Source organism: Heteronotia binoei, chromosome 13 (genome assembly GCF_032191835.1).
Source record: "Heteronotia binoei isolate CCM8104 ecotype False Entrance Well chromosome 13, APGP_CSIRO_Hbin_v1, whole genome shotgun sequence".
In the NCBI taxonomy this organism is placed as follows: domain Eukaryota; kingdom Metazoa; phylum Chordata; class Lepidosauria; order Squamata; family Gekkonidae; genus Heteronotia; species Heteronotia binoei.
In genome coordinates, this window is record NC_083235.1 from 35313383 (window position 1) to 35333293 (window position 19911).

At 45.5% G+C, this 19911-nt stretch overlaps 1 protein-coding gene across 3 annotated transcripts in view; it reads left to right on the forward strand.

Annotated features, from left to right (window-relative positions):
• PECAM1 (platelet and endothelial cell adhesion molecule 1) overlaps positions 1-19911 on the forward strand; it is a 75828-nt gene that overhangs the window by 41506 nt on the left and 14411 nt on the right. For 2 of the 3 annotated variants that reach the window (XM_060252723.1, XM_060252721.1), the window contains 2 exons: positions 3161-3217; positions 16939-16961. In XM_060252723.1, the coding sequence (XP_060108706.1) occupies positions 3161-3217; positions 16939-16961 (80 nt within the window). The remainder of the gene's footprint in view (positions 1-3160; positions 3218-16938; positions 16962-19911) is intronic. The other variant, XM_060252722.1, reaches the window with a different exon arrangement.

Sequence of the window (19911 nt, forward strand, 5' to 3'; positions counted from 1 at the left end):
GTGGATGCAGAGCTATAGCACTTAAACTTTGACCATTCACTTCAGTACCATTTATTTTGAATCCAGATTATACAGAATGCTCTTAGCAGAATGAATATAAGCCCATTGCAAGCATGATTCCAGCCTTAAATCATAAATAAATTAGATTGTGCCCAGTTGGTAGTAGTTTTCACTAGCCCTACGCATCAGGAGCCGTCACAGGCCTTCCTGGATGTGGGATTGACCTCACTGGATATATTAGCCATAAAGCCTTACAAGGTTAAAATTTCTCCCGATGTCATGTTCATATGTTTCCTTTTTAAATAAAACCTGCCTGAATAACTCCCACGCCCAGGCTGAGTGTAACATTCCACTTGTTTACAGGCTTGGTGGAGCTGTTTGAATCACCATTGTATTGCTGCTTATTAAGGGGGGGGGGGGGAATCACCTCCATAAAAGGCATTAAACTATCCATAGCCCTTCCCACTGCTTGTAAGCCCCTGGTGATTTTTACTCGGTCAATAACTGGAGGAGGAAAGTTGCATATAAATATGCTAAGTAGAGATTTCCTTTCTTTTTTGAAGAGCAAAAGTTGGTTCTGTAAACCTTTCTTTGTCTCAGGCAGCCATGGTGGAGGCAGGACTCCCTGGTGCTGCTAGTCTTAGATATTCAGGTGGAGATGTATTGTAAGCAGGGGTCGTTTTGTAGAAGAACAGGTGGTGGAGCTCATTAGCATAACTCATTAGCATATGCTGCAGCCACCACACCAGTCAAAAGCAACCCTATGCAAGAAAGAAGAGCCCCAGGCGAGCGAGGCTTGCTTGGGCTGGCTAGAGATCCAGCCAGCCTAAGCAGGCCTTGCTTACCTGGGACTCTCCTTAGCCACCGCCACGCCCCCCCCCCCTCACAATCAAAAGGCCAGCAAGCCACCTGCTACCCAAAATCACATAAGAAGTGGGGAAAGTGTGGTGTGGGCTTCTCCAAGGGTTAATGAGGGCTGCTGGGGGTGTGGCAAAGCTCCTGGTGGCTGGCTGGCTGGCTGCCTGCTCTCCTAATCCAGGGACTGTTATGCAGCTGCACCTACTATTCAATGGACAAGGTGGGGGGGGGGAGGAGGGGGTTGTCAGAAAGGTTCAAGGCCTGATTGTAAGCATACAAAATCTAGGATCCATATTTAAAATGGTCAAACATAAGTGTGGGTTTAATGGTGTTGGGTTTTTGAAAGAGAAAAACACTGCTAATCAGTGGCACAAGATAGTCAGCAAAACAAGAGTTTTTCATAGTATTAGAAAGGATTAGCTTAATAGGAGGAAAATTACTTGGGTATGTCTCATATCTGTTTTTATCAAAATACTAGTGTTCATATGGAGAAACAGTCAAGGAGAGAAGGGACTGGTGAGGAGGAGGAAGAGGAGGCAAGAAGAGAGGGAAGGAAAGATAGACTGCCCACAGTGGGGCTAACAGAAAAGAGTTGCCAGCAACAGCTGGCACCCTGCCAGTAGGAATTGGAGCGTGGTGAAAGGCATGCCGACCTCACTCTAGTGTGTGACATCACTTATTGTATGAAACCGGAAGTGACATCATTGTGTCAGGGTGATACTAGGATTTGCCCAACATTCTATAGTTAAACCACAGAGTTTAGGCAAATCCTATAGCATTGGCCCAACACAATGACATCATTTTCAGTTTTGCGCTGGCAGCGACAGTGTATGCCAGGATGAGGTCCCCTCCCCCATTTCTCCCCCCCCCCCCAACCTGTGAAGCACAAGCAGGGGACAGAGGTAAATTACTGGGAGACTCCTTAGAACCGTGGTGATGCTTCTCTTCTCAATCAGCACATCTAACGCTACTGCTGCCTTCTCCTCAACTTCTTTCCTTTCCTACCTCCATCAGCTGAGCTATGAGGAAACTTTAAAGGAGGCAGCTCAAATGCCATCCTTCCTTCTGTCTCTCTGCTCCCTTTTCCTCCCAGCCCCATCTCTCCTCACTTCACAGTGGGATTTTCAAACCTTCCCCATTTCCTCTCTTTCCAAACAAGAGAGTTACACCCAAGGCTTTTTTTTTTTTTTTTTGGTAGCAGGAGCTCCTTTGCATCTAAGGCCACACACCCCTGATGTAGCCAATCCTACTGGAGCTTACAGGGCTCTTCTCGGAGGACTGGCTACATCAGGAGTGTGTGGCCTTAGATGCAAAGGAGCTCCTGCTACAAAAAGAAAGCCCTGGTCACACCTCTGAGCCTCCATTTCCCCCCACCAAAGTAGAGGTGTTTTGGTTGTTTATTTTTTAAAGATCAGTTTCCTTCTACTTGTATATTGGAGGAGCAACAACCTCTATGCTGAGTGGCCATAACCAAGTGGAACTAATACTTGCAAATTCCTTGTGGAAAATGTCACATACACAGACCTCCTAAGCAGAGTTACCACTTTCTAATCTAGTTGCGCCCTCAGTTCTCTTCTGGCTGTCTCTGAAGCAGCTCTGTGATTGTTCACAACTTTCTCCTCAGAAATATTTTATTCCTCACTTTTAGCCTTCCTTGCCTATTCTTAGCTTAGGCTTTCATTTCAAGGTTTCAGATAGGCAGACATTTGTCCTAGTTTTCTTCTCTTGGGTGATTCTTTTTTCCCTTGGCAAAACTCTATTTTACCTAACATTAAACGATTCTTTTAATTGGGGGGGGGGGGGAACTGAGGTAAGTTTCCATCACAGTTTATCTGTTAGAATGCTAACATTCATTGGAAGAAAAACAATATATTGGTCTGAAGCAGAGCTCATTATTTCTGTTCTGGTGGTAAAACCACTCTGTCCAAATGACACACAGTGCTTTAAGATCCTGTTTCTCCTGAATACAGCCCCATCCATTCTGTTAAATCAAGGAGATTTTCAGCATTAACCCAGCTCTACTACTGTTGTACATAATATAACACCCTAGTGCAGTGTTTCAGTGCTGCTTTATTGTATTGTCTATATTAGTGCATTCTCTAATTTTATCAGTTTTATGTATTGTAGAGTTCTTACTGCATTGTTTTTAGCTGTAATCTACCTTGAGACTCAGGGAGAAAGTTGGGCTGTAGACAGAGCCAATAAAGTAAATGAATATAACACAAGATAGGGCAGTCTGAGTTAGGGAGGTTTTCAGTAAATATACAGAGAGTAATTGTTTCCATTCTGCTACATTTTCCAGCTCCCATAACAAAGAGGAATGAGACAGTTTATACTGAAATCAGAAAATCTTTGAACGGTAAGTGAATCATTTTAAAAAGTCAACCTGTGTAGCTAGGGTTGCCAACTTTGGGTTGGGAAATTCCTGAATATTTTGGAATGTGTCCTGGGGAGGGGGAGGTTGCAGGAGGAAGAGGACTACAGCAGGTTTAATGACATTGAGTCTACCCTCCAAAGCAACCTCCTCCATTGCACGTGCATAGTGCAGCAGCAGCCGTGCGAGCAGAGCAGAATGAGAGGAGGCAGGGGACTTGGGATGCAGAGGCCAGACACCCTTGGCAATGGGAAAGACTGAGCCTGAGTTAGGATGAAGGAGGGGGCCTGGGGCACACACCAGCAGCAGCACGGAGGCCTCTGGGAGAGGAGAGACTGAGTTGTCTAGACGAGGAGGGAGCCTGGGACACAGCAATGGCAACAAGGGTTGTTTTGTAAAAAATAAAATGTGGTGGAACTCTCCTCAGCTACCCACACACACACACACACACTGCAGGTTGCCAAGTCCCTCCTGGCAACAGGTGGGGGGATAGGGAAGGATATTCCAGGAGGTAGAGGGAGCCCCAGGCTATGTTGCTTGCAATGTGGCAACATCACTTCCAATGTGTACTAGAAGTTACTAGAGTTAGGCACAAACCAGCTCATGAACTAAAGTTTGTGACAAACTTTGGTTAGTAAGGATGGGCACAGATGGCCCCAGACCAAACTCCCAAGGCCAAACCCCTGCCCAAGCAGAACTACTTTGGGCGGTATTGGACCCCACTGCTGGCATGCCCACATTACCTGGAAGCAATGTGCACCCACCAGTTCTGGGTAATGTTGGGCTCTGCCCCCAGCATGCTGATGTTTTCTGGAAGTGATGCAAGCATGATGGTGATGTTACCCAGAACTGGCAGGTGTGCATCATGCTGAATGAAATTCCAAGCCCACCTGAAAAGCTTAGGGTGAGTGTCCAGGGAAGGCATCTTCACACACCTCAGCTCATGAGCCCTGAACCAGGCCAAGTTCAGGCCAGACTTTGGCTCAGCATTGTCTGTGCCTACCCCTACTTGGTTAGTGGTTTGCAAAGCGAAGTTCATAGCATGTCAACCAGCATGAACTTTCCATAGACTGTCAAGCTGTTGGTGGAGGTTCATGCAGTTTTGTAAATAGATACCTTTCCAGACAGACTGTCTCTGCACAATCAAAATGCTTACTAAACTTCAAAGCAATGGGTAAGGGGGGATTCTCCAGCCTTGGAAACACTTTGGTCAGTTGCAAACTAGTCACGTCAGTTTCAAGAGGGTTTCCCCTCCCTTTGCAGGGTTCCTGCGTTCCCTTTTCATTTGTTGTACAGAGCTTGCAAAATCCCACCCCACCCCCTTGCTTGGATTTATTGTGACTCTGTGCTTTGAAAGCAGTCCTTTTAAGCTTGTAATACCTATGGCACTGGGTTCTACTGGGCATTCTGCACATTGTAACTACGGGGATTCTCTGGTTTGACATTAATCCTCCTTTTGCTAGCATTGTCACAGTGGCACTGGGTTCTGCTGGGCATGAGTACATTGTACTGGTTCTGCTGGGTTTTCAACCTCTTCCCCTCTCCTTGAAGAGTAATTCTGTGTTTCACATCAGTCCTGTTGAGCTGGCCATGCCACAGTGGCACTGGGTTCCACTGGGAATGTACTAAAAAAGAATGATAGGATTGCCCATTGGAAACAACAGAAGAGGCTTGAAGTCCCATTAGACACCGCAGAACACGTCTGCTACTCCCAGGGGCTATCATTTCTCTTGTGGGGTGGAGGCTGTCATTCCAGTCCTAGAATGTGAATGCTACTTCTGAGGTCCATATTTCCACTCTGGAACCTGTTATTCCAGTCCCAGAGCAGTTTTTCTTGGCCCAGAGACATTAATTGAAAATCCACTCCACATTTTCATTGCAGCTATTTTGTGCTCTAATGTATTTCAATGGGACCCATGCAAATCTATTGGCATTCCTGGCTCCCATTATCTCTAATGAGCTTTGTTTCCTCTCCCATTGTTTTCAATGGGCAATCCTGTCATTCCTTTTAGTATATTCCTCTGCCGGGCACTAGTACATGGCACTGGTTCTGCTGGGCTTGCAAAAATACTCCCCTCTTCCAGTTGCTAGTGAGAGATTCTCTGGTTTGACCTTAGTCAATTGGAAACAATGGAGGATGGGGCACAATCAGGGGGGGAGTGTAACTCAAACCCTGTAAATCCAATCCTCACCATATTTGGAGGGCAGGTAGAGGAGAGTCAGTCAGAGATCCCCTGTGTGTTTGTTGTCTCTAGCATACCAGAGAGAACATTCTGCTATGTCACAAAGCTCACAAACTGAACCAGATCATTTGGCTCCTAAAAGTTTGTGAACCACAAACTGAAATTATCCATATTTTCCAGGTTCAAGTCTATCCTTAGAAGTGACATTATCTCACTGGGATGTCCCAGCAATGCTTTGACACTTGGGCAAAATATCTATGGTAAAAATAGCCTCTACTATAGAGGTTTTTCCAAATACCAGAACATCCCTGGGTGTTGTCATGATGGCATCACTTTCGGTACATTCTAGAAATGACATCACCAGGTTGCCAACAATGTAGCCTGGGCCTCTCTCCTGCTCCTGATAAGTCCTCCTAACAGCCAGCTGATTGGCAATGGGGGCAGGGCCCTGTGGGCAGGGAATCCCCTACCTCCACTGGGGGTGGGAGCTGGCAAACCTAAATTGGATTAGGATTACAGAAAACAATGAAAACAAAAAGCAAACAAGGTCCCATTTGTCCATTGGCTGTGGGCAAATCTCTTACCTGCACACGGGGGAGCAGGAAGAAAAAAAGAGGGAATGGTATTGATTACGGGAAGTCCCAAAAGCATCACCTAGAAGTGATGTCATTTTCTGCTGAAATGCCACCTTCCCAGGCACCACCCTGCAAAATCTCCTGGCATTTGCCAACATGGGCTGGGAACCCTAGCAAGAGTTGAAGAGAAGGCCTTTAGGTTACTAGGCGTCATCCAATGGTGTGTATGTATGAACTACACATCTGTGTTCAGTGTATAAATAGATGTGTGCTTTGTATAAAGATGTGTGCTCTGTACATAGAGGTGCATAGTACATGCATGAACATATAGGGTCCCTGTCAATGCATCATGCAATGCCAGGAGCAATGGGCAGTTTTTGCTCCCTCTGCATGAGGGTTCAGTACTTTATTTTCTTGTAGGAGAGTATAGTAACCATTCACTTATGTGACAGAAAGTACAGGGGTTGTTGTTGTTGTTATGGCAGTATGTGTAGTATAGCCAGGAGATCCTAAAATTGTCTGGCATCCTAAAGTTCTAGATATTTAAGTGTTATGCCCCACTAGGTAGCGAGCAAGACTTGTTTTTAAGGCGAGACCTTTCAGAGGTGGTTTGCCATTGCCATTGCCTGCCTCTGCATCATTCCTCTGGTATTCCTTGGAGGTCACCCATCCAAACACTAGTCAGGGCCAACCCACGGCAACAGTACAGTACAGGGGTGCTCTCAATTAATCCGTTGGAGTGGGGGCCAAAAATAAAGATGTGTGCAAAGGCAGTGTTGGTGTCCCAAATAGCTGTGGCAGGGAGCAGGTAAAAAATGGTAGTTGTGTTCACCTTGTCCCAGTTGTATCCACTGAAAACCAAGCCTGCCTCTATCTCCACAACCTCATCATTTCATGGTACAATAAATGTGTTTGTCTTTAAGGTGTCACAGAACCTTTCTTTTGTTTTTATATAATGATTAGATACCACTCTACAGCCCATGTTTGGCTCATGCAAGAATACTATAGTACTCAGACACTATAGTACCCAAAAACATCCGCACAGATTCAAAAAATGGAACCTCAGGGATCTAATCTTGTGTTTAGTAGGCATGACTCTTACTTTCTAGGTTTTAAAATGTGGGAGAAGAATCTTAAATTCTACCCCACTGCCTTATTTATGTGGATATTTGTTTAAATATTTGTTTGCTTAAAACATTTCTTTTCTGACCTATAACAGGCTAGGGGCAGATAACAACAAAAGTTAGATAACAAAACATCTAAAATGCATGACAAATTAATTACTGAACTTCACCAAAACAACTAAAAGTATGAGAAATATTCATCCCCACACCTCTTCCACAATTTATAAATTTGTCTCACTAGACTGCAGTTAGCTTATATTGGATGTCTAGATCCTAAGGAAATAGATGCAAGTCCGTTTTGTACCGAGTTGGTGAGGCAGGAGTGGCTAGACTTCTCACGATGGGTCTCCTCGTGGGAAACATAGAGGAACTCTCTGTTATCTATCTAGTTTATCAGCTCAAATGTGCTTGAGAATGGCATGCATTATATAAATGCCTTCTAAAGCTATACTTTGTTGTAGGACAGGAAGTCCAGTGCAATGAAATACGATTACATGTGAGGGCGGGATTAGACTGACAATACACAAGCACCCCTTAATCTTGCTTTCCACCTTCTCTCTCACATATAGCCGGCTGCAGTTTCAGTTATTTTTGGAAACCTAATAACAGTGTATTGTTCTAATTGCGTCTGCTTTTCCTGACAGATACACAGGAAAAAGTGTTTCAAATAGATAAGCAGGACATCTCACAACAGCAACTCCACATTGGAAGCTTCATTGCATTGCTTCTTGAAGCAGAAAAATGTTGACTTCGCTTAAGGAGACATTTCTGGAGAGCATGTACACAGAAGCATACACCTAGATAGGGGGTAGGGGTCAGCATATACTTAGGGTGGCTGCCAGGGCTCTTGATTGGACTCTCTGCTATTGACTGCTCCTGCCACCTGTCTGCATGCCCTCCTCCACTGTTTGCTTGAAGTGCTCCATCATTCATGCTCACAGCCAGGGCTTTTTTGGTAGAAAAAGCCCAGCAGGGACTTATTTGCATATTAGGCCACACCCCCTGACATCACTATTGTGTCACACAGGGCTTTTTTGTAGAAAAATCCCAGCAGGAACTCATTTGCGTATGAGACCACACACCCCTACTGCCAAGCCAGCCAGAACTGCGTTCCTGTGTGTTCCTGCTCAAAAAAAGCCCTGCTCACAGCTGCCCAGTGTTCTTGAGGAAAGGCATGTGGTACACAGAAGTGATGCTGCTGGTGGCCATGGCAGCAGCACTCCCAACACCAATCAGTGCAGTAGGGGAAAGGGTGCACAGGTGTTGCAGGGCTTATGAATGGGAGAAGGTGGGGAGGCCCAGAGGTGGGGGGTACAAAGGTAAGAGGGGGGCCTGGTGGTGGGTAGACAGGGGCTAGGGTTGCCAGCTCTTGGTTGGGAAATACCAGGAGATATCCAGAGTGGAGTCTGGGAGAGTGGGCTTTGGGTAGGGGCAATCCTCAGCAGAGTGATAATGCCATACAGTCCAACTTCCAAAGCAGCCATTTTCTCCAGAGGAAGTGATCCCTGTCATCTGGAGACCAGTTGTAATACTGGAAGATCTCCAATCGTCACTTGGAGGTTGGTTATTGTAAAGTACTGGGTTTGGAGACGTTCGTCCACTAACATCCTTTATTAATGAGTACACCACAACAAAGACAACATGGCGCGGCCGGGCCCCCACTTATATGCTTTCACCCAGAACAACCCATTCCCAGTCCAGTCCAATCCTGAATGGTTAAAGTTCATGCCACAGTTCTTAATAGGTGGTCAGTTAAGTCCTTCCCTAGTCAGGTGACCTGCCATTTCCCACGGCTCACCTGGGAGTGCTAAGCACGCTGAGTTGGAAATTCAGGGACCAAAATGCAGTACACAACAGTTATCCTAATGGGGACCGGGGGCTCCCAAAACCTGGAACTGGTCCTGCCTTTTTAGCTAGTCTAAAGGCAGCATGCAAATGGTTAAAATATAAATAAATAAATAAAATTATAAATGGAACTCCCAAATGATAAAAGGAGTGCCTGAAACTTTAAGAAACAGAAGAACTTAGTGGCCATTGCTAGGCAATCACAGCATTCTAGGCTTGGTTTTCATCAGTAAAAGGCAGGCAGCTGGAACCTTTCCAGGGCTATTTTGGTCTTTGAGCTGGCAGCAACCACCAGGCTAACTGCTACTACCTGGTTTTCATGACTCAGCGAGGCCTGGCTGTTCAACAGCAGCCACCCTTAAAAGCCAGTGTAGTATAGAGCGGGGATGTCAAATATATGGGCCACAGGATAAATGCAGCCCCTGCAGGACTCAGATCCATCCAGTGGTGGGATTCAGCAGGTTCGCACCACTTCTATGGAACCGTTACCTAATGCGCTATCGGTTCTATAGAACCGTTTGTTGGTCGGGCACCCTCGGATCAACGGGGACTTTCCCCTCTAAGTGCCTAAAACTCACCAGTTTCTTTTCCCCACCAGACTGCAAAAAAGCCCAAGCGAACAAGTTAGATGCGCACCCTGCCAGGAATTGCGTCTCACTCCCTCCAGCCCCTTCCAGCTTCACCACTCCCACGTGTGATTAAAACCCAGGCGCCGAGGAAAAAGCAGCTCAAGCTAACCACTGCGGCGCCTTCTGGGACTCGTAGTCCTTGCGCTCAGTAGCGCAGCAGGCAGGAGGCTCGAAAGACTACCAGACCCGGCATGCCCCTCGGCAAAGAAGGGCTCCGCTCGCTCGTGCGCGCTTGCGGAGTCAGGAAGCCCCGCCCACTTTCATTCCTGGAAGGATGAGTAGGCGAAGGTCTGTGGGCTGCAAACGCTTGTGGGGGCGTCGGGCTTGTTTGGTTTTTTTGCAAATGGCAGTCAAATTAGGTGACAGATTTTTCTTTTTGCAGAGAGATAAATATTGGAGCGTGTTGCCATGTATGCAAAACAAGGCTTGATAGCTGGGCTTTTCCCCAGCCAACGGTTGATCTGTTCAGATGGGTTCTGTGGCATGCGTTTGGGTGCCCCAACTGTAGTAGCTTTCAGGTGATGGTAAAAAACCCCTCTGCCTGGACATGTGAGTCCTCCATCCGTGTTTGCTTAAGCTTGTATAACCAGCTTTGGTTGGCACACTGCTTTTTTAGGGAGGCCAGCCTTTTAAGCTCACATTGCCAGAGTGACACTTCGTTCTGCAAAGCCGGGGTGTCAACCATCTGACCTGGGGGCTGAATCAGGCCCTCGGAGGGCTCCTATCAGGCCCCTGAGCAACTGACTGTCATCTGCTTCCTTCTTTCTCCTTTTTGTATAACAGCTTGCTTTGCAAGGCTCCCTCAATTGCACAGGAACTGCAGAGCAAAACTTCTATTTTCTCCATTGGCTGAGGCTCCTCCCTTGGGGAGGAAGGAGGAGGAATAGCTTGCTTTGCCAGGCTCCCTCAATCGCACAGCAGAGATACTGAGTGAAGCCTCTCTTCCTTCTATTTGCTGAGGCTCCCCCCCCCCCCAGTCCCCTGGGGAAGGAAGGAAAGAGCCAGAGCTTCCTTTGCCCAGTTCCCTGGATCCCGTTGGAGAAATACAAAGAAAGCACCTTTAAGACCAACAAGTGCTAATGCTTTTAACATGTTTTAAGTTTTTTAGGAAATATATTTGTGTTTGTGTCTTTTATAAAGTTTGTATCTTTGCTAGGAAGACTGAAGGTCAGATTCCTGCAAAACTCACAGGTTGATTTCAATCAGTCACTATCAGTGCAATCCTAAAGCCATTTCCCTATGCAGCCCAGTTGCATAGACCTGCGTGAGAGTCTGAGTTAGATCTCCTAAGGATGGTGCTGTGTCTGTCAGCCCCACCTACTGCACAAGGTTGTGCAGATTTAAAGGGGAAGGCTAGTAAACCATGTATAACATCATGAGTACCTGAATACAAAGATGGGCTACATCAGGGGTAGGGAAATGGCTGAGAAGTTGAATGCATTTTTGCCTTCAGTGTGGAAGACGAGAAGTGTTTGCCCGCTCCAGAACCACTAATTTTGAAAGGGGTGTTGAAAGACCTGGGTCAGATTGAGGTGACAAGAGAGGAGGTCCTACAACTGATAGACAAATTAAAAACTAATAAGTCACCAGGTCCGGATGGCATACATCCGAGAGTTCTGAAAGAACTCAAAGTTGAACTTGTTGATCTTCTGACAAAAATATGTAATCTTTCATTGAAATCTGCCTCCGTTCCTGAAAACTGGAAGGTAGCAAATGTCACCCCCATCTTTAAAAAGGGTTCCAGAGGATTTCCGGGAAATTACAGGCCAGTCAGTCTGACTTCAATACCGGGAAAGTTGTTAGAAACCATTATCAAGGACAGAATGAGCAGGCACATTGATGAACACGGGTTATTGAGGAAGACTCAGGGTGGGTTCTGTAAGGGAAGATCTTGCCTCACCTGTTACAGTTCTTTGAGGGGGTGGACAAAGGGGACCCAATAGATGTTGTTTACCTTGACTTCCAGAAAGCTTTTGATAAAGTTCCTCATCAAAGGCTCCTTAGAAAGCTTGAGAGTCATGGAGTAAAAGGACAGGTCCTCTTGTGGATCAAAAACTGGCTGAGTAATAGGAAAAAGAGAGTGAGTATAAATGGGCAGTCTTCGCAGTGGAGGACGGTAGTGCCTCTCCCCAAAATACCCTCCCAGTTTCAAAAAGATTGGACCAGGGGGTCCAATTCTATGAGCCCCAAAAGAAGGTGCCCTTATCCTTCATTATTTCCTATGAAAGGAAGGCATTGAAAAGGTGTGCCATCCCTTTAAATGTGAGGGCCAGAACTCCCAATATGGAAATATCTTCAATAAATCTTTCTTTAAACATAATCTAGTTGTCTTTACCTCTTTTACTGTTCTTATTGCAGTATTTAATGCGTGAATTATTAAACTACCTTTCGGTATATCTTTTGATATAGTTAAAATGGTCATTAGGACATAGAACCTGTTGTTAATTTATTTGAATCCCACCACTGGATCCATCCCCCAAGCAACTTCCTTCTCTTGCTTCCTTTTGCAGGGCTGCTACTAAAGCGGCACCTTAGCTTGCTTTTTCTCCAGCTCCTTCAGTGGCTTTTTGCTTCCCGCTTCCTGCCTCTTGCCTCCCTTTCCCCCAAAAAGAGAGAGAGAGAGCCCTCCATGGCTGCAGGAGAGATACAAAGACAAGCCCCTCTCCCTCTCTCTCTCTCACACACACATTTGCGCAGCTTCTTCCTTCTCCAGGACTGCTCCTCCTCCTCTTTTGGGGAGGAGGGAGGGAGAGGAAAGAGAGCGAGAACAAAGGTGGAGTCCCAGTGCAGCTTTAAGACCAACAATGTTTTATTCCAGGTATAAGCTTCTGTGTCCAAGCACATTTCTTCACAGGGAGGCAGGGAGAGAAGGAGGGCCAGTGGGTAGATTTTTCTGACAAGCACAATTTACATTGAGGAAATTTTTTTGGCTTATTCTGAAAAGTTTTTTTTAAGATGTTAAATTTTGAGTTCAATGCATGAGGAGGCTCTTGCATAGTGATTAAAGCTCTTTATTAGTGATTCAGCATGTTTACTAAGTAACTACAAACTACACCTAAGCACCAGAACATGTGGCAATATATACAGTTGGGGAAGGAGAAACCCAGCCCCCAAGAAGCAGAAACTCATCTGTGATTGTGCCCTTTTTGGATCCTTCATTAGAATGTGCATCCTCAGATCCTCTCAGTCTATTGTGATGCACCTCTATAGGGTTGCCAAGTCCAATTAAAGAAAAATCTGGGGACTTTGGGGGCGGAGCCAGGAGACTTTGGGGGTAGAGCCAGGAACAAGGATGTGACAAGCATAATTGAACTCCAAGGGAGGTCTGGCCATCACATATAAAGGGACAGCACGCCTTTTTAAAAGCCTTTCTTCCATAGGAAATAATTAAGGATAGGGGCACCATCTTTTGGGGCTCATAGAATTGGACCCTCTGGTCCAATCGTTTTGAAACTTGGGGGGGTATTTTGGGGAGAGGCACTAGATGCTATAATAAAAATCTGGTGCCTCTACCTCAAAAAATAGCCCCCCCAGAGCCCCCAATACCCACAGATCAATTCCCTATTATTCCCTATGGGAATCGTTCTCCATAGGGAATAATAGAGTGCCTAGTAGACATTTCCCTCCCCCCCACGCTTTCTAAGGGGGGGAGGGCCTCCATACCAGGGAATCCCCCCTCCCTGCCCCCTCCCTCTCACACACACACACACACACACACAAACACTTACCGTACTTGGTCTTCTTACAGCAGAATGTGCTTGCTGGGAAAACGAAAGCAAGGCTCCACAGGAAAAGAAAGAGAAGGGCAGTTCTCCATGGAAACTGTTACTTTCCCATGAAGCCCTTCCTGTTTCCTGTGCAGCCTTAAAGGGACACATTTTAAAATGGATCAGAAGTTCTACAACATGATGCCTAAAGGTATGTTCTCTCCCCCCCACACACACCAGATTTTTTGAGAGCGGGGGAGGAGGATGCAATTTCAGGGGTCCCCCGCCAGGGCGGGGGGTTGGGAAGCCTACACCTCTAGCTCAGTCCTATAGCTCCAATGAGTCAGGCAAGGGCTTACATCCAACATGTCCAGGCATGCCTTCACATACATAACAAAAAATTAGATTTCTTCCTTCCTATCAGGATTTATTTTCTTTCAAAAAGTCCCTGATTAGGAATTAGAATGCTTCAATTGGTCCTTGTATCTTGCTGGGTGGAGTGATTTCTATTGTCAAATGATAATCGCACACATTGATAATGAACAATTAGCTCTCAGTTCAGTCATGAAGGATACATTGTCTTGAGCTTCATTATCAATTGCAATTCAGCAGCCTCTCTTTCTACATGCACTGGACACATTGAACCATGCTGACTCTATAAATTATGTCTTTTTGAAGCCAGATGTTAAATATTAATTAGTATATATTAATATGTCAGTGGTTAAGAATATCTACACCAGGGGTGTCAAACTCATTTGTTATGAGGGCTGGATTTGACATAAATGAGACCTAGTTGGGCCGGGCCTTGTCAAGCCAAGTCATGTATGTACCTATTTATGATTAGGTAGCAGAGATATAAACTTTATAAAGGACAGGGACAAGCACAATTTTTAAAAAAAAAACTTAAACCATGCTTTAAATGTTAGCACTTGTTGGTCTTAAAGGTGCTTTCTTTGTATTTCTTCCATGGGATCCAGGGAACTGGGCAAGGGAAGCTTTGAGTCCTTTCTTCCTTCCTCAGAGGATGGGGGGAGCCTCAGCCAATAGAAGGAAGAGAGGCTTGGCTCAGTAGCTCTGTTGTGCAATTGAGAGAGCATGGAAAAACATCTTTAACATCTTTTAAAAAAACTGTTTTGGCCAATGTGTGGCACAGATTGTTGGACTGGATGGGCCATTGGCCTGATCCAACATGGCTTCTCTTATGTTGTTATGTTCTAAGCTCTGCCCCCCCTTCCTCCCCAAGGGAGGAGCCTCAGCCAATGGAGAAAACAGAGGTTTTGTTCTGTGGCTCCCGAGCAACTGAGCAAGCCATGCAAATCAAGCTGTTATGCAGAAGGAAGCAAGATATAGGGAGAAGGAAGCAGATGACAGCCAGTTGCTTGGGGGCCTGATAGGAGCTCTCTGGGGGCCTGATTCGGCCCCCAGATTGCATGTTTGACACCCCTGATCTACACTATCAAATATATTGCAGATTTTAAAAAATCAGATTAGATTTATCCAAAAAATGTTGATGGACATGCAGACTTTTGATTTATGATGACAAAGACATGAGATATCCGTTGGTTCCCCATCTCCTCCCCTGCTGCCCTGCCACTGTATAATTAACAAACATCCCTTCATTTGAAGCTTTAGAAATCTACAAAATTTATAATTTCCTCTTTCCTGGTAGTACAATACCTAGTATGCTACATGTTCTTTAAGAATGTGTTTCATATTTGACTGGTTCAGGCTGCACTTTAATCTAAAAGCTGTTGAAGGGAATTACTGTCTGGAGCTCAGTCTACGTCAACAAATACTTTGTGTATTTTATCTTTCCTTTTGATCCTGACAATCTAGATAAAACTATTGGGTGGATTCCTCTAGCTTACTTTTCTGCAAGCTTGACACTTAATAATGTGGTTTTGCTCCACTTCCTCCACTAATGCATGGGGGTTACACTTTCTAACATTATACTGATTTCTCTACCAATATACGGTCCATTTTCTGTTTTAAGTTTGTATTTCTGTGTTTCCCCTTTCTGTATTTCCCCTTTCAGTATTTCTCCTTTCTGTATTAAGTCTTTGCTTCCAGTGTGAGGAGACTGGGCTGGGTCCAGTGCAAAACTTTCACTTTTACCCAGGGCTTTTTTTGAGCAGGAAAGCACAGGAACACAGTTCCAGCAGGCTTGGCACCAGAGGGTGTGGCCTAATAGGCAAATGAACTTCTGCTGGGGTTTTTCTACAAAAGAGCCCTATGTAAAACAATGGTGATGTCAGGGGGTGTGGCCTAATATGGAAATGAGTTCCTGCTGGGCTTTTTCTACAAAAAAGGCCCTGCCAGAGCTCTTGCTCAAGTAGAACTGTGAGAAAAAGACTGCACCTGCTAACTGTAGCTGAACCGATGGTATACCATCTTCTGTTTCTGCTTGCACAGGATTTTGTGTGACCGGTTTCTGGGCACTATAATATTCAGGAGAAAAGCACTAGGAATTGCCCAAGAAGCTCTTGCACAAGTAGAACTATTAAGTGCATTTATGTTTCTGCTTGTGCAGCAATGGACTGAAGCAACTGTTAGCAACTCCTAGGGGAGGAAGGGTTCTTGAGTCAACACATGGTGTTTTACATGTTGTGGAGACAGGGGAAGTGTGAAGGAGGGGATCTCCCTTTTTTGTTTACCTGTGTGGGATGCATTGTTCTTGCAGTTGCAAGAGTAGAGGATCCAAGTGTTTTGTGTTCTGAGGAGGAATACCTGTAAGGGTTTCAAGCAGAAGTGAGATAGCTAGTATTCTATAATCACATATGTGCTCAGCCTTGGTTGTTTCTTCATTGTGGTCTAATGCTAGAGTTTCCATCAGCAAAGTTGCCTGTGTGTATTGTGCAAAATGCTTGCTTTTTTGGGCAAAGTGCCCTTCCTACAGGGAGTCTATCACCATAGCTGCGTGTTTGTATTCTAAAATGTCAAACTACAGATACGTAGGTGCTTGCCTTGTCATCTGTAATACAGATATCCTGGCTGGGTCTATAGTACTTAGAAGATTTATGATTGATTTCAGACTTACAGTGCAGTCCTGTGGAAAGTTACTCCAGTCTGTCCACCAATATCAGTAGACTTACACTGGAGTTAACTCACTATAGGGATCATATTGTTAGAGAGCAAGCCTAACCAGGTCTACTCTTAATTCTACTAAGGTCTATTCAGTGGGGCTTACTCCCAGGAAAGTGCTCTTAGGTAGGATTGCACTTTCGTCTAAAGTGCACATACCACTGAACAACCCCCCATGACACTGAAATTTTCCCCAAAGTTAAGATGAATACCAAAGTATTCCTAACGTTATATAATTAAATAAAACTGCTCACCAAACATCAACATGTAATGCTTAGTTCTTCTGCAACTAACAGGAATGGCAAAGAACCATCAAAAGGCACTATGTCATAGCAGAAATTGACAGTAAGAACTTGTTTGAGCTATGGATGGGGAAATATCAGCTTGGTTTTTGAAATCAGTATATTACAACCATAATTGTGAGATCCTGAAAGCAGCTCACATAAAATGGCTCACAGAGCTGCCTTTTACTTGCACATTTGTACACATATTTGTATTTTGCAATATAAGCTGACTTTTTGCAGGCTCTTTATTTTTCTGAACTGTATTTTGTAATTTTCAGATGCTGGGGAAAACAGAAATTCTGTAAGTATGCATTTTTCTTAAGTCATGCAGTATGGGGAGATGGGTTTAGGATAATAGTATCTTGCTAGGCAAAGCAGAAGCCAAGATTCCTGACTCTTTTTAATAAGTGTGTGCAGATTTCATTGTAATAGGTATTCTCGCAATATTTATCTTCCTGTGTAGGGTTGCCAGGTCCAACACAAGAAATATCTGGGGACTTTAGGGGTGGAGCCAGGAAACCTTGGGGATGGAGCCAGGAGCAAGGGTGTGACAAGCACTATTGAACTCCAAAGGGAGTTATAGCAATTAAATTTAAAGGGACTGCACACCTTTTAAATGCCTTCCCTCCATTTGGAAATAATGAAGGATAGGGGAATCTTCTTCTGGGGCTCATAGAATTGGACCCCCTGGTCCAATCTTTTTTTAAACTTGGGAGGTGTTTTGAGGAAAGGCACTGGATGCTATGATGAAAACGTGGTACCTCTACCTCAAAAAACAGCCCCCCCCCCAAGTCCCAGATACCTACAGATCAATTCTCCATTATAATGGAGTGCCCAGCAGATATTTCTTACACACACACTTTCTGATAACCCTGAAGCAGGCGGAGGGCCTCCAAACCATGGTATCCCCTGCCCCCAACTGAGGATTGGCAACCCTATTTCTGTGGTATCTGACAATGTGAACTTTGAGCCATGAAAGCTTTTATGCTGGATAATGTTGCTGCTCTTTTATTGCTATTGAATTTGAATCTTATTCTACTACTACATACTAACACAGCTACCCAGTTGAAATTATTTTTCTCTAATAAATTTCTCTCATAAATTGTATATTATAATTGATTTCAGTTATAAATAACAAGCATAGGAAAGATTAATGCATTATAATTCCTTAATTGGGATAAAGAACTGCGCACCTACCAGTAACAATCAGCTGGCCTACAGAAATGTCAGGGGCAGGCTTAATGGGTGGTCAGGAGGCAGGACTGGATGAGGGATATGAAAAGAGGACATTCCTGTATCACAGCAATCTTGGACCAGGGAGCAGGGCCGGCTCTAGGGCGAACAGTGCCCTAGGCAGGCGGCCCCCCAGTGCCCCCCAGGTGTCCTGCCTCCCCAGCACGATGTCCCGCCCCCCCCCGCGCGGCGTCCCACACGCCGCCCCCCCCCCGTGCTCCGCTCGCCTGCTCTCCATGGCTAAAAGGAAGCTCTGCTGGCTTCACAGCCCACACCTGCATGTTTTGTTAAGAGACAAAACGCGCAGGCGCAAGCTGCGAAGCCAGCAGAGCTTCCTTTTAGCCATGGCGAGCAGGGGCAAGGGAGCAAGCAGAGCGCCGCTGCTTTTAGCAGTGACGGGCAGGCGAGCAGAGCGCTGGGGGGGGTGGCAGGGGCGGTGCCGGGAACAGCGGGCAGTGGCGGCAGCCCAGAGGGAGCTAGTGGTGGCCATGGCAGCAGCGTGGGGGGGAGGAAGGCAAGCTAAGCACTTGCCTGGGGCACCAAAAGGGGGAGCGAGAGCCCAATTTGCCACCCTCTGCCTCTTGGCGCCCCTAGGCAACCGTCCAGTTTGCCTAGTGGGCAAGCCGGCCCTGTCAGGGAGGAATTCCAAATTTCGCTGCTTAAACTAGGCAGATTTGGTAGAAGGGAGGTGCCAGTGCAGTAACTGGCCTCCCAGTCTGTTTTGCTATGAAGCTTTTATAAACAAAACATTTTCTGGAACATGTTTCACAAACTCCAAAAGCTGCAACTTATGCCTGCTAGAGCTTACACATGGGGCCTTTTCACACTTACTGGTGGAAACCGGAAGGGAGTCGGTATTGTGCCGCCTTGCAATAATCCGAGACAGGGATGGGAGTTTTCAGACACATGTTTTTTTTTCCCAGTAGGGTTCCGTGATTGAAGCAAGCCATTTCACACTGTTCCGCTTTTATCTCGCTTCCACCAGCGCCAGCCGTTTTCACCTGCCGGCGTGCGATCTCCGGCTTTTCTTTTCTTTTTTTTTTTTGGAACGTCAGGCAAAGATTGCTATAGCGCTATAGCGACGTATCACAACAGCATCACCATAGGGATGCCTGGGTTCCATTAAGATGCCAGAAATCACCGCTGCTGAAACTTGGTAACGTATCTCAATGGAGCCTAGCCATCTCTATGGTGGTGCTGTTGTGATACGTCACTATAGCGCTATAGCAATCTTTGCCCGACGTTCCAAAAAAAAAAAATAAGCCAGAGATCGTGCGCTGGCGGGCAAAAAAAAGGGCGCGAAAACTGCTCCCGGATTAGATACTGGACATTTCACACAGCGCCCCGTACCAATTTCAACCCAGAAGGAGGGGTTGAAAACTGGAAGAAGCTGCTCTTTGTTAGTAATGACTCAGGCATGCCTCACTACCGGGACAGCCGCGGGACTGTGTGAAAAGGTGACAGTATTCCGGTAGCAGCCAGTTATTGAGTCGGGTCTGTCTGGAATGCCAGCAGAAACCCGTTACTGTTCAGTAACTGACCAGCTTCCATACCAGAATACATAGGCTGTGTGAAAAAGTTCATGGTCAGTTAGCCATAGGCTAGGGACACTGCAGGCTTTTTGTGCTGAATGTGTTCTGCAGTCAGATTTATCATGCTAGACTGCCATTGTCAGATGTGGACCCATCACAGGATCTGTTTGGTTTGGCATCAAATGATCTGGATGCCTGCCAAGGTATGCAACGGGGGGCTTCAAAACTGTGGATGTGTGAAAATGGTTCTGATCAAAACATACCAGTAGCTTTTAACATCACTAAGAACTACTTATGCAAACACTAAAACAGATTTAAAAAAAAAAAAAAGCCGTGAACAGTCTATCAAAAAATTGGCACCCCGTTTGCAACTGGCAAACAGGACATGAGTCAAACTCGTTGGTGTTCGAGTGTCCCTCGTTTTAATTCTGCAGTTTGTTCTGAACAAAGAGGAATACGTTTATAAATAAGAATGTTTATAAGACT